Below are 13,596 nucleotides of genomic sequence, written 5' to 3' on the forward strand. Positions count from 1 at the left end.
TATACCAACAGAATAAAATAAAACCATCAGACAGCTGATACAGCTGGAATTCAACAAGTCTCCATGTGATAATGCAGTAGAATATATACCTTTTTCTTTCATAGTTTAGCTTTCTTAGCAGACTTTTCTGACACCCCAGTTTGTTTACATTCCCCAACTGAAGTTTCAGTTGTGGTAATGCAAACCTTTTCCCCATCTGGAAACCTTTGTGGAACCAGGTCACTTAATAGACTACTTAAAGGCAAGCTGCTACAGTAGGAGGGTATACATAACACCTTTAAGCTCTGTTATAGCACAGAAAGCAAAACTGAAATGCTGACATTTCAAACTAGATTTCAAGGTAACAGCCTTCTTATGAAATATAACTACACCTTTAATCATGTGTTTATATTCAGTATATTAATAAGGCATGTAATGATTGAAAATTATAATAGATTTATATAATAGATATGTAAATTTATTGTTGTATCTGAATACTGTAAATAGATGACATGAAGAAAGGAACTGTGCTCTAAAAGGACAGGCTCTTAAGTAATTGGAAAATGGGTCCCTCTCTTTCTCTCATTTATATATATGGCTAGAAGATACTTTAAAATTTAGCTATTCACTGAAGATATATATATATTATATATATATATATATATAGATAATATATATATATTATAGATATATATATATATATATATATATATAATATATATATAGATATCTATATATATAGATATAGATATATATAGATATTATATATATATATATATATATATTATATATATATATATAGTATATATATATATATATATATATATATATATATATACATTATATTAACACACAGTGTTATTATTTTTAAAAAAAGAAGCAACAAGGCTATATGCACTCTTCTAAATTCTTTCCTGGTAACGCAAGGAGACAAGCTGGAAGGATCAATTCTATCTCAGCTCTCAATAACACTACAGTACCTAATCCTCTGATACCGAGAAAATAAAACATTCTTACCAACATGAGTGATCACACAGTGCAATCGTTGGTTGAGCTCTTGAAGAGACATTTCTTCCTCTCTCAGCCAGAAAAGCATTTCAGATGAACCTCAACATCCAAGCTCTGCAGCTGCTCCTGTGGAGGCCTCCTTTACACACAAAGCAAAAGCCACTCCCAGTAGCAATGTATTCCAAATGATAAAGGTGCAAAAAAAAACGCCTGCCTTGGCAGGTGCTGTTTTGCAGTTTGCTGTTAAGCATAAAGGTTTAGGTACAGTGTTTGATGCTCACATTAACACCTTGTGAAAGATGCTGCTAAGATTCCTGTTTCAAACCGGTGTAGGGCTGCCTATTTATTATTAGGGCTGAGTCAGACATGATGAAGCAAATCAGAATGCAGCTACCTGCCTCAAGGGAGACAGTGGGTGGTGTGGTGTCTTAAAAAAAAAAAAAAACCTGAACTGGACTTCAGGGACTGGAGCTGGCTTTCTGTGGGGGCTCTACAATTGAAGCAGCTGGCCCCAGCTGAATTGAGAGCCTGTTCAATTCACCAGTTATTCCCCAAAGATGTAATTGGTGCTTATTTTATGCTTTCCCCTATTTAAAAATATTATAGCAATTGCTTTCACTATTCAATTGTCCCTCCTTCTTTCTATGCAATACATGGTTAAACAACAGAAGAATGATACACTGTAAAGCAATTATGCTCTTATAAGCGTTGCCATTTATCTTGTTTACATGCTATCTCCTTTATATCATTTTACATGATAATATTCATGCAAACAATAATAACACAATAACAATAAACTCCAAATCAATACTATGTCATATTTCTTTATCTGTTAGCTTCAGTTGTTTGCATTTCCAACTTACAATATCTGTTTATTAACTAGCCATGTTGTTTTAATTATCTTGGATAACTATTTTCTAAATAAGAGTAACCTCTATACATTATATTACTCATTTCTGGCAGTACAGTGCTGTAGAACCAATCAGAGAGACGAGCTGAAATACTGTATTTACATTGCTTTAAAGACCAACAACTCAACATCCCCCGAGGGACAGTGGCATGTACCTTAGCAACGAAAGATCTGGACCACAGCTGCTCTCTTTGGCTGGTTTAACTCTGGGGACTGCCTGTCAGAGTGACAAAGGGAATCAGTGCAGTCTAGCCTCGGAGAGTCTGTTCGGTCCCCAGCTGGTACTCTGAAAACAGAGGAAATATACACAAATGGTGTGAAGAACATAAAACTACAAGCTGTTATCACAGATATGCCTGGTTTAAGTGTCAATGCTAATGTGTGGTTTTACTGTCGTCTCGTCATTCATGATAAAATCAATGAACACTGTACTGTCTAGACCAATAGCTTGATAAAAAAGAAAAAAAAAACTTACAATGTATCAATTCTATTTGTCAATTCAAATATAATTAATCTGATCAATTAATACCTTAAGCAACTGTCAAATATTTAGCTCAGATTTGATAACTGGAAAGAATCTTTTATTGTTTTAAGATAGTTGATACACTGACTGACATGATACAAGTCTGATTTTTTTCTTAAAACTTTCCTGTCTTTTGGAAACTATAAAGCAGTGCATACATATATTTGATGATAGTTGTTACAAAATGAGTCACCTTGCTTTCATATCGTATAAGTCTTCTTAGTAACCATTGCAGAAGTAAAATTTTGTGTGGTACAGTTGTTAAAGAAAAGGGCTTGTAACCAGGAGCTCCCCGGTTCAAATCCCGGCTCACTTCTTGTGTGACCCTGAGCAAGTCACTTAACCTCCTTTTGCTCCGTCTTTTCAGGTGAGCCGTTGTAAGTGACTCTGCAGCTGATGCATAGTTCACACACCCAGTCTCTGTAAGTCCCCTTGGATAAATAAACAAATAATAATAAAATGAAGAACACATCCCAATATGCCATTCTGCTGTCTATCAGGCTGTCCAAATCATTTGTTAAGCAAGTGGTGAGTAAGGTAAAACATACACCAAATGCCCAATCACTAACCAGCACCATTTTTCACAGTGATGAAACTTGGTCTAAACATTCTTAATCATGTTTTTGGAGGTTCCGAGAAGCTAGCTAACATACTTGTATAATTTATATCATTCAGAAGAAGAAAAAAACATTGGAATACTATGACAAAAAGTCTGGTCTTAAAAGAGTTCACATTGATGACAAATATTTGGGTCAGAAACAGCCTGACAGATAGTTATAAAGTAGAGGATGTAGTTCTATTTACTAACGAGTATCGATTTGTTGGTGTGGAAATCTACATCAAGAAGAACATTTCAGAATGAATTCATTAAACCGAATGAGCAATTCAGCAAAACAACAAACACCTGTATCCATTTGCTCAGTAATGAGAATGGGTCAGGCCCTGGGATTTTAATTGTACTTTATCTGCGTCTCCATTGTCCTACTGTTTTCAGTTGACTATGAGAAAGCACACAGTTTAAAACCTGGATGACATACAATAGTGCATTTTATAGGCATACTTACATTTCTCCAGTCGACGTGTGTTAACTGTATCCAGGTGCGTTTCAAAATTCCCATTATGCAAGAAATATCCGTGTAAAATGGCATGGTGTCTTGAACCCAATGATTTTTTTTTTTTTTGCAAATTTGATACGTAAATACATCTGAAGCTGCTGCTAAGGTATCCTGTATGCTGTTTTACAGAAAATAGAAAACTGGTACAGTATACAGCCCAGGAAACAAGGGAAGGGATGTAAAGATCTGATTCGACGCAATCCTGGACATGCCCCGCGTGTTTAATTACTTGGAGGAATTTACTGTAAACCAGTTTTAAATTCTATATGCAGGATTTAACTCAAGGATTAGCCTACTGTAATTATGAGCAGAAAAAAAAAACTGCTCACAAGCTGAAGTATAATGATAATGTTGCATTCTCAAAACGAAGTAAATAAAATATATTTCTCATTACTAGTTCTGCTGAGATGAAGTGTTTTACCCTTCTCGTTAACTTATAAATCGCGTGATTGGGATCCATTGTTGCATTCCACGTGTGACAGAAAAACTGTGACACTAGAACAGATGCTACTGTATAGTTCAAGTACTGTATTTTGTAATATGATTATTTTAATCAAAGGCTACAAAACTAAAATGTGTAAAATAAACACGTTTACATACTCATAGCTCCTCCTCCCTTGTCATTAATTACTACTATGAAATGTATGTCGGACACAGAAACGTTGTGTATTAATGCAATAGGTTTACACATGCCTTAAATACTACCACGTGTACTGCAGTCATATTGCAGTGCTGTGTGAAGCGTCACAAATTAATCTGCCATTGCTTCCGATAACTAAACTTTTGCTCTCCTGAAACAATATCAATGGTGCAAAAATAGAGCAACCTTTCACTGGATCTCGTTATGATATGCCAGTTGAACATGTGCATACAAAAATACATATCTGTAAAAGAAATAATAAATAAATACAAACTTTTCTTTACTGTAATCATTTTATAATTATTTAGCTGGCTGTTTCTGTATGACATTTTTCCATGAGCTTAAGCATCAGCACTAATCTTGCGTCTTAAGGCGCACAAAAGTAAAGGCAATGCGCTTATATTGGCGATAATACAGTATAAGTGGCAACGTCTACTAAAAGAAAGCGCGTTTATTCTTTGTGCAACATTTTGGCACTTGACAAATAAATATTTGGAAGCATCAGCTATTATAAAGTTCCATTAAATTATTCTGAATTCACTTGCACGCCCTGAAGGTACTAATATTTTTGCCTGAACTCAACACTGTTGACAGTGTACTATCAACGTCATCACTTTTCACATGATCTGACTGAGGCTCCGGAAGTGCAAAGAATTGAAGGGAAGGGGTGTCACTGTAATGTAATTGGAGTCTGGCGGGAAATTATGCATCTCAGTACGGTTCCGTTTATTATTAAACTGACGTAGAAGCATCTGATTTTAAAATTACAGAATTAAACGTTTGTGTGCATAAGACCAGGACAGAACAACATACAGGTAAGGCAGCATAAGTGAGCAGCAAGTGAATATTTTTTAACAATTGCGGCACGATTGCTTTTGCGTGTTTCTGCACTGTGACACTGAGGAGTCACAGAATAAGCTTTTCAGTTTAGTGTCCGGTGGCAGGTGAACTGTTAGAGTTTCAGTTCTCTTTCTGTGTAATGATTGTTTTTGACGCATAAAAGTTTTGGTATCGCAATGTCAGTTTAGCAAATTTTCATCACGGGTCTTGTTTCCCAAAATTATGTGGTGGTGGTGTTTGAGTTTTATTTATTTATTTATTTATTTACTTAGGGGTGAAACATGCAAGCGTTTTTAAAGGGAACAAGCACCAGCACCAAACCCCAGAAAGACAAAGCCACTGCTGGAGCGAGTGGAGAAAACAGGAAGCAAAAACCAGTCCCATGGGTTGAAAAATAGTAAGTGATGTGTGTGTGTAGGGCTCCTGGGCACCGAACCATGCTTATTGTCAGCTGCCTGTCAAAAGGCCAACTGAATACCCATCTTCAGCTTTGTCTATGCATTGTTATTAGGAGGGCTTTACAGTATTGTAAATATACATGGCTTATTCTACCCTATAGGGGTGCCAAAGTTCCACATGTCATGCTGTAGTTATACTAGAGGTAGATAGAGTTTAAATAGACTCCGAAAGTCTTTCTACATGTGAAGTCCTCAGTTTAAGTACTGTACTTGGTAAGTCCTGAGACAAACTGACTGTGTTTGTTAACAAGTGTATTGTAACATAATGCTGCCCTGAGCTCCGGTTTGAGATGACATGCACTTGCACCACTGGGAGTGTTTATATAAATAACTAAATACATATTAACACTTTTGTCTTTGTGCAGTCGACCAAAATGTGTTGATGAAGTGGCTTTCCAGGAAGAGGTAGTTGCAGTACTGAAGCGGTCACTAGAGGGAGCTGATGTGAGTAGAATTTTTGAGTCGATGAAAACTACTGTACTTGGTAATGATTCATGTATGCTAAAATACCATTAATATCAATCTGGCAATTTATGTTCTGTGTCAATACTGTGATTTAAATATTTGCTTTTATTAAATTAAGCTTTATAACGTTTTAATTGAAGATCTTACAAACACAGTGCTCCCTCTTTATTTTGCTATCTGACACATCAGTATGTTAAATATTGAAAACAGCAAATTTTGTGAAGGGCCTTTATACAGGAAATATTGACCTGTTACAATGTACTGTCAGTGTGGACTAACATTGAATTATCCAGCAGTGTAATATCAAATCTGTGCTTCGTCCTCACTTTGCCTAAAACAAGTCTATTTTTTATTAAGTCACAAGATTCCCCATCTGCAGACATAAGGCTGAGTCACTTGTTCCTGATTTTAAGTATTCTTATGCATTGAAATATAGCCAACCATTATGTTGTTGGCAAAATATGAGCTCCTCACTCTCTTGATCCTGCACTCAAGTCTGTAGTAAACTATTCTGTTGTTATTAAACTGTGCATTCTTAATGTTGACAGCATCCATTCCTGGTGTTATATTTGTCCCTTAGAGTAGTATATTTATCTTTGATATATAACTTTAATGGCTGTGCTAAACTGCACAGGAAGCCGGATATTGTTTAACTTGGATTTTAATATATATTTTTTGGGAAGTGTCTGTTCATGATTATGTCATGTGTATTAAGAGAAATGTAATGAAGTCATGAAAAGTATGGGATCATTTCACGCCAACTCAACCAGAAAAGGGACATTTCGTTGCCAGTCTGTCTCAGATTTTCCTAGAAAAATTCACCTGGGGGTTCTCTGACATGCTGTTCAGAAATGATAGCCTTTTTTTTTTTTTTTTTTAAATGTCCCCTTCGACCTGTGAAAAATCACCTTAGGTGCAATTTAGATGCTACCATTATGTGTAGCACCTCATTCTACTCATAATGAATAGGGCTTGTCAGAAAGAATGCTAGGAGCAACCTACTCACTTCTGGCAAGACGAGGGGTAACTGACGAGTTTTATTCGAACTTCGGTGGGTCCTAAAATGTAAGTATTGCTGTAAGAACCTTAGGTACCAGTCTTCCAAATTCTGTGAAAAACATTTGGTTTCAAGTCCCACCACTGGTCATTAAACCCCCTTGAAATTTGAATTGTTGTTATTTGCACCAAGTTTAGGCCATAATAACTTGCGTGGGGGAACTCCAATAAATCACCCAAAGATATGTTTGGATAGATGTTGATGAGATCTACAAGCGTAAAGCAAAATATTATGGTATCTGGGGATTTAGGGTTTTTGGCAGATTTTTGAAGTTGCATGTCATGCATTCAAGCATTGCTTATGGCCACTTTGGCGAGGCTAAAGTGCCACAGTTCTATCCAAACTGGCTATTTCTTCAATTTCTCGGAGGATTGATCTAGAGGAAAAAGTAACAGTATGTACTTCCACTGGCACTAGCTTGGAGCTGAGGGGTTATGAACTTGCATGGGACTTGGGACATCTTTGTTACAATGACACATTTTAAACTACCAAGACCTTTCTTAGTTGGGTTTTATAAACTAAATTCATGGTTTTTCTTAAAAAAAAAAAAAAAAAGTCCCTGTTTACAGCACCGTTTAAATACACCTGTCTCTGTCATTGAAGACCTCCCAAACAAAAGACTTTCAGTTGTGCCTGAAATTGACTGATTGGCTAATGAGAATGCAGCAAATGGCTTTTTCACAAATGGTTCATCAGTCAATCTCAATCAATTATCCCCCAAGGTAGGCACCACAACTTATATTAAAAAACATGTTTGGTTTTTAAAATCCAACTAACTAAGTAAGGTTTTGGTAGTTTGAAACTAAAAGTTTTTCACAGAATTTGGAAGACTGGTTCCTAAGGTTCTTACAGCAATACTTACATTTTAGGACCCACATTCTCTACAGGGAAAAGGGTTGGGCTGAAGTTCTAATGAAACTCGTCGGTTACCCCTTGTCTTGCAATTTTCCAGAAATGAGTATGGTGCTCCTAGTATTTTTTTCTGAAAATCCCTATTCAGTACGAGTAGAACAAGGTGCTACACATGACGGTAGCATCCAAATTGCACCCAGAGTGATTTTTCTTACTTTAGATTGACCTTTGCAGGGTCACTGTTGAAGGGGAAATTTTTTCTAGGAAAATTTGAGATGGATGGGCAACAACACTGGTTGAGTTGGCATGGAATGACCCTATCTCATGAACTCATACTTGTGACTTTGGAATTCAATAGAAATTTCATTTGAAATCGGTAGGAAATCATGTGTTAGTTACATTGGAATTACAGACACTTACTTTAAAGTGTTACCGGTTTTTGAATGTTTGTTCACGTATGTTGGCAAAGGATCGCCTTATTCTGACTTCTCATGAGAAAGCCTAAGTGGAAAGTATCAGGTGGTGCATCAGGTTGTGGCTGAGATACACGAATGGCTTAGCAGGTATCAACTTGAATTCTTAAGAGAGTAGAAAAGTCGGGGTAAAGCACAGAAAATCAGAAGCCTTAATTATAACAGGTCTGTCTACAAGAAAACATAATATAATTAATTAATATAACTTTCACTGCTCTGACTGAGTTTCTGGTTTGCTATAAATAATCACAACTGTTCCCCAGACATTAATGTGAACCTTGCTTTACTGAGCACTCGTTCAGCTGTAAACCGATACCAGTAGGAATACCTGGCATGGTGCTTACAGCAGCAGGTTTGTCATGGTCCTGTGTATTTAAACTGGAGTAGAGAAAGTTTATTAACTTTTGGTACAAGTGCTGTACTTATAACATTTGCCTTGGGTTAGTTTTTAGTTGTGTAACATATTTATGTACTGTAGCTGTTTCTGTGCAGATGCAAGGAGAATGTACTACCTGAACAAAAAAATGATTTGGTTTTACCATGCCAGTAAACCTCAGAAATGATTCAATTGAATGGGGAAAATCACAAGGCCACTTTTGTGTGAAATCTAAAGTATTCAGTCAGATTGGTGTCTGCTAATTTGTTTCAACATAGGATTTTTAAAATGATTTTCAAGTGAAAAAAAAAAAAGCAGCTTATTTTAGTTTCTTCTACATTTAGTTGTCATAAAGTGGTAGAATCCCCACCACCACCAAAAAAAAAAAAACATTTTCTTTTCTTGGTCCACTCTTAAGTTATTTTTCCAACATGAACCAAAATGTTTTTCTTGTGATTTTTCAAACATGACGTAGTTGTCTAACAACACCATATTATGGAAATTATTGAAGTGAAATAACTTGTTTTTCAAATGTGATAAAAACAGATGTAAAGAGTAGATCCAGATGTAATTGATATTGCTACTCATGGGTTACTGTTTCCTGGCTAGACTCCTTCTGCTGAAAAGTAGTTTGCACCATTGTTAAAAAACTAGTAAAGGACAACTTTGTGCTCGTACAAAATGATTTATGCGAACGTATGTATTTATACTTTTCTTTTTGTGAAATTATATAATTACTAGCGCATATCTGGGGCTGATTCAGTCTCGTACGATTTGTCTCTTGGACATGATCTGTAGCTAACACTGACTGTACAACTACTGCTTAAACCTAAAAACCTCATTAGATATCTTAGCACGACAGCATCTATTTTGCATATAATTTTAAAAAATCTTCTGGAAAGCCCAGTTCACAGAATAAGGTTTTCACAGGTTATGCCTAATGAGACATCTTGCCGTGTATACCAAACCTAGAGCTGTATCATTTTCTTTTGTTTCTTTCTTGTTTACTACAGCTTCCCAATCTCCTGTTCTATGGCCCTCCAGGGACTGGGAAGACCTCCACAATTTTAGCTGCATCCAGAGAGCTGTACGGGTAAGATAACTTGCAGGAGCTCTGGCCTGCTGCGTCCTGATTTTGTTTCAGTGCAGAGCCAGGACGGGGGCAATCTGCTGACTTCACAACATTCTTGATGTGTCTCCAAGAGACTAATCTCTCGCCCCTCATAAAGAGAGCTTGCTAACTGCTAGTCTGCTTACGTTTTTAATGATTTAAAAAAATGCATTCGCACAGCAAGTAAAAAGGTTACGGTGCTAGAGTGCTTTGATTTTTTATGTTTAAATTATTACTCATGAAAAATGGGGAACTCTGTTACCAGTTATGTTCATTCTAATACAGAGAGTAATTATTTCGGGACAAGTTTGTTTTTTTCCTAGAAAACAACTAACTAAAAGGTCTTACTGAATAAATCAACTCATCAGTCTTGGCTATGGAAGGGAGGATAACTACAAATCAAAACAGATCAATAAAAACGTTCTTAAAGTGGAATGTTGGAAATGTGATCGATCTTTTGTCATGCTGCATTGAGTCTGTTATAATGTAATGATTTTCCTGCAGACCGGAACTGTTTCGACAGAGGGTCCTCGAGTTAAATGCTTCAGACGAACGTGGCATCCAGGTGGTGCGAAACAAAATAAAAACGTTTGCACAGTTAACAGTTGCTGGGAGCCGTTCAGAGTAAGTGGGTACTTTGGTCAGTAGCTTTGTGTTTTCAGCTGTGTCACTAAAAGATCATTTTAGGCCAAAAAGATATTCTGTAGTTTTGTTTTCCATTTCAATTTCCCTTTCTCGTTCATTTCTATCTAGAAATAAAATGGAAATGTTTGCCCTTAATACATTATTTTCTTCTAATATCCTGAGTTTTAGCTGACCTTCAGAAATGTGCAGTCACACAATGATGTTCTGTCTTGCTCTAAAATTGAATTCCATTATCTGTCATCGATTTTTATTTATTTATTTATTTTTCACCCCAAAGTGGTAAACCGTGCCCTCCGTTTAAAATCATCATCCTGGACGAAGCTGACTCCATGACCAATCCTGCCCAGGCTGCTCTCAGACGCACCATGGAGAAGGAGTCTAAAACAACACGCTTCTGTCTCATCTGTAACTACGTGAGCAGGTCAGTGTTCTTCCAGATGTGTGCAGGAAAACGGGAAAGATCAGCAGTGATAATTGCAGTACCTTTATAATATATGGGCTGAATGTGTGCATTTTCACAGGTATGGATGACTTTAAAAGAATATTTGCATTATAAATGTGGTTAAATGGCTTGAAATCGCCTTGTATTGAGGGTGCTATTCTTGTTGCTTTTCCTTTTAGGATAATAGAGCCTTTAACATCTCGATGCTCCAAGTTCCGCTTTAAACCTTTAGCAGATGAAATACAGGAGAAAAGAGTACTGGAGATTTGTGAAAAGGAAGATGTGAAATACACGAAAGAGGTACATCAGTCTGACACGATGGATTTACGCACAGCCGAAATAACTTACTGATGCCAAATTTGTTGTCAGATAGTATAGTGGATAAAGATTTTTTTTAAATGTTGTATTTATTTATTGAAAGCAAAGTTTTGTAGTATTGAAGATTTATAATACAATATGCTTGCCATGTGTCTTGTGGATAAGAATGTTGTTATGCATAGGTATATAAATGGTTGATTTTAGAATTTTTTAAAATAGCAACATACTGTTGCAACTACAAATTCATTCTAATGAAGATGCACTTTATGTGCAACATATTTGTAAGTGAGCCTCTTAGAGTTAAAGGGATGACTTGTTTTTTTCTTATAGGGAATTACAGCCCTGGTTAAAGTGTCTGAAGGGGACCTCCGAAAGGCTATCACTTACCTACAAAGTGCAGCCCGACTCACTGGGGGCAAGGAAATAACTGAGCAAGTTATTACTGAAATAGCGGGGGTGAGTGGGGGAAAAAATAAGTTTAATATCTGTTTTTTCCTATGGCTATTAGACCCAGATTTCACCTAATGGTATTTGTTTAGTACTCTGGTAGGCTGAAGAAAGATACTTTTTTGCCGTGTCCTGTCTGTGTGGTTATTAACACTGAATACCACTTCACATGGCAAGAACATTAGAATGGTAAATGTGTAATGGCTGCAGCCAAATTATTGTATATGTTTTACCTCTGTGTGTCTTGTATTTGTTTGCTTTAATAAAATAATCCTGTTTATTCTAGGTTGTTTCCAATGAGATGATTGACAGCCTCATACAAGCATGCTACAGCAGCTCATTTGAAAAACTTGAAGTCGTTGTCAGTGTAAGAAACATTGTTTAATATTTTGAGTACCAGCGAAAAAGCAATTAATTAATGTTACGGTATTTTATGAGAAGTTTGAAAGGAAAACATAAACATCTAAGTGGTTGCTCATGCAGCTAACACAAAATCACTGCTTTTTCTTTTTTTGGTAAGCTACTGTATTTCTTGATCTTTTAGATCTTTAATTAACGACTACATTGTGGTAGCTATGATCAGCACAGTTGCAGGCTATACAGGTGGTTTAGTGGAAAGTGACTTGGTATGCGTAAATGATGGTGCCAAATTAAACACTTGCAGCAGTTTTATTTACTTGCATGATATTGGATTAGATGGTTTTGATCTGTACTCAGTAAAAGTTAAGACTAAGTACAGTGGTATTACTGAATGACCAATTTAAAGTTTATGTACTGAACTGCATCAGAATCCAATATACAGCATGCTCTATAATCTGCTGGTACTCATGAACTGTTACTGCAAATATTTGAGGAAGACAAATGAATTGGTTCTCCTTCTGTGCAGAACATGATAAATGAGGGGTTTGCTGCTTCACAAATTATCAACCAGCTCCACGACACTGTAATTGAGAAAGAGGACCTGAATGACAAGCAGAAGTCGGCAGTCACGGAAAAATTGGCGGTAGGTTTTCTGTAAATTATGAAATGCAGCTTCTTGTGTTCATGTGAAGTACCGTTTGGTAGAATAGCTCATTATAACAAATGATGCCACTACATACTGTGGCAGGTCGGTAATAAACGCCACTTGACCCAATAGTTTAGCTGCTCTTTACAGCCAATGGAACTTCAGCGTTTTAAACTTGTGAAGTCATCCTGCTGACCACCAGTAATCTACTAATGTGTGTTCAAATATTACTGTGCAACATAATGTATTTTAACCATTGTATATTATTGTTAATCAAGGTATTGCTTGGTCAGTAGTGACTTCTCTGTTTAGTTTGCTACCTGGAGTATTTGTTTAAATATGGGCTGTATGGAGAATTCACATTTAAAATGAAATATACTGGCTTTGAAGGGTGCTTGGTCTAATTCTTTTCTTGTTTGCAGGAAGTAGATAAATGCTTGATGGATGGAGCAGATGAGTACTTGCAGATGATTAGTCTTTGTTCTGTAATTATGCAGCAGGTTACCCAGAACAACTGAGAGCAGATGTGGCAGTTTTTTGTATTTAACTTTGCAAGTCCTCCCTTTGTTTGAGGGTTGATTTTGGTGCACAATCCATAAAACTGAATAAATCACCTCACACTCAGTGAGTGGATTGCAAAGGAATGCATTTGTTTAGAAGTGTCACTTTCAACTTGTATTTTGTATGTTAGATCTGTTAATAAAGTATGTATTATTAAGGAGACACGACTTAAAATATTGCTTTAAAAAAAATTTTTGTGCTAAAAAGTAGTTAGCACTTCCCATTGCTGCCAAGTTGTACACTACATACGGAACTATTGTGTATAGCATAAAATGTATCATTTTAAAACAGACATCAACAGTGTGATACACGTACGAGAAACTAAAACATCACTGCAGCCAGTCGGTTACTAGCATTTCCGTTAAGTAGA

At 36.3% G+C, this 13,596-nt stretch overlaps 2 protein-coding genes across 2 annotated transcripts in view; one reads left to right on the forward strand and one right to left on the reverse strand.

The window, feature by feature from the left end:
• The window catches only part of mcf2l2 (MCF.2 cell line derived transforming sequence-like 2), a 73,033-nt gene extending 71,635 nt beyond the window's left edge, over positions 1–1,398 (reverse strand). Inside the window, exon 1 of the mRNA XM_041270741.1 lies at positions 997–1,398. Coding sequence (XP_041126675.1) covers positions 997–1,075 — 79 coding nt within the window. The 5' untranslated portion in view covers positions 1,076–1,398. The remainder of the gene's footprint in view (positions 1–996) is intronic.
• A 3,451-nt stretch (positions 1,399–4,849) lies between these two features.
• Positions 4,850–13,403, forward strand: LOC121326548 (replication factor C subunit 4-like). The gene is made up of 11 exons (XM_041269884.1): positions 4,850–4,990; positions 5,288–5,412; positions 5,839–5,917; positions 9,710–9,789; positions 10,312–10,431; positions 10,730–10,873; positions 11,074–11,194; positions 11,543–11,668; positions 11,946–12,026; positions 12,546–12,662; positions 13,088–13,403. The coding sequence occupies exons 2-11, from the start codon at positions 5,297–5,299 to the stop codon at positions 13,181–13,183; spliced, it is 1,080 nt and encodes a 359-aa protein (XP_041125818.1). The 5' UTR covers positions 4,850–4,990; positions 5,288–5,296; the 3' UTR covers positions 13,184–13,403.
• The last annotated feature ends 193 nt before the right edge of the window (positions 13,404–13,596 follow it).

The sequence above is a fragment of the Polyodon spathula genome, chromosome 14 (assembly GCF_017654505.1).
Source record: "Polyodon spathula isolate WHYD16114869_AA chromosome 14, ASM1765450v1, whole genome shotgun sequence".
Classification (NCBI taxonomy): domain Eukaryota; kingdom Metazoa; phylum Chordata; class Actinopteri; order Acipenseriformes; family Polyodontidae; genus Polyodon; species Polyodon spathula.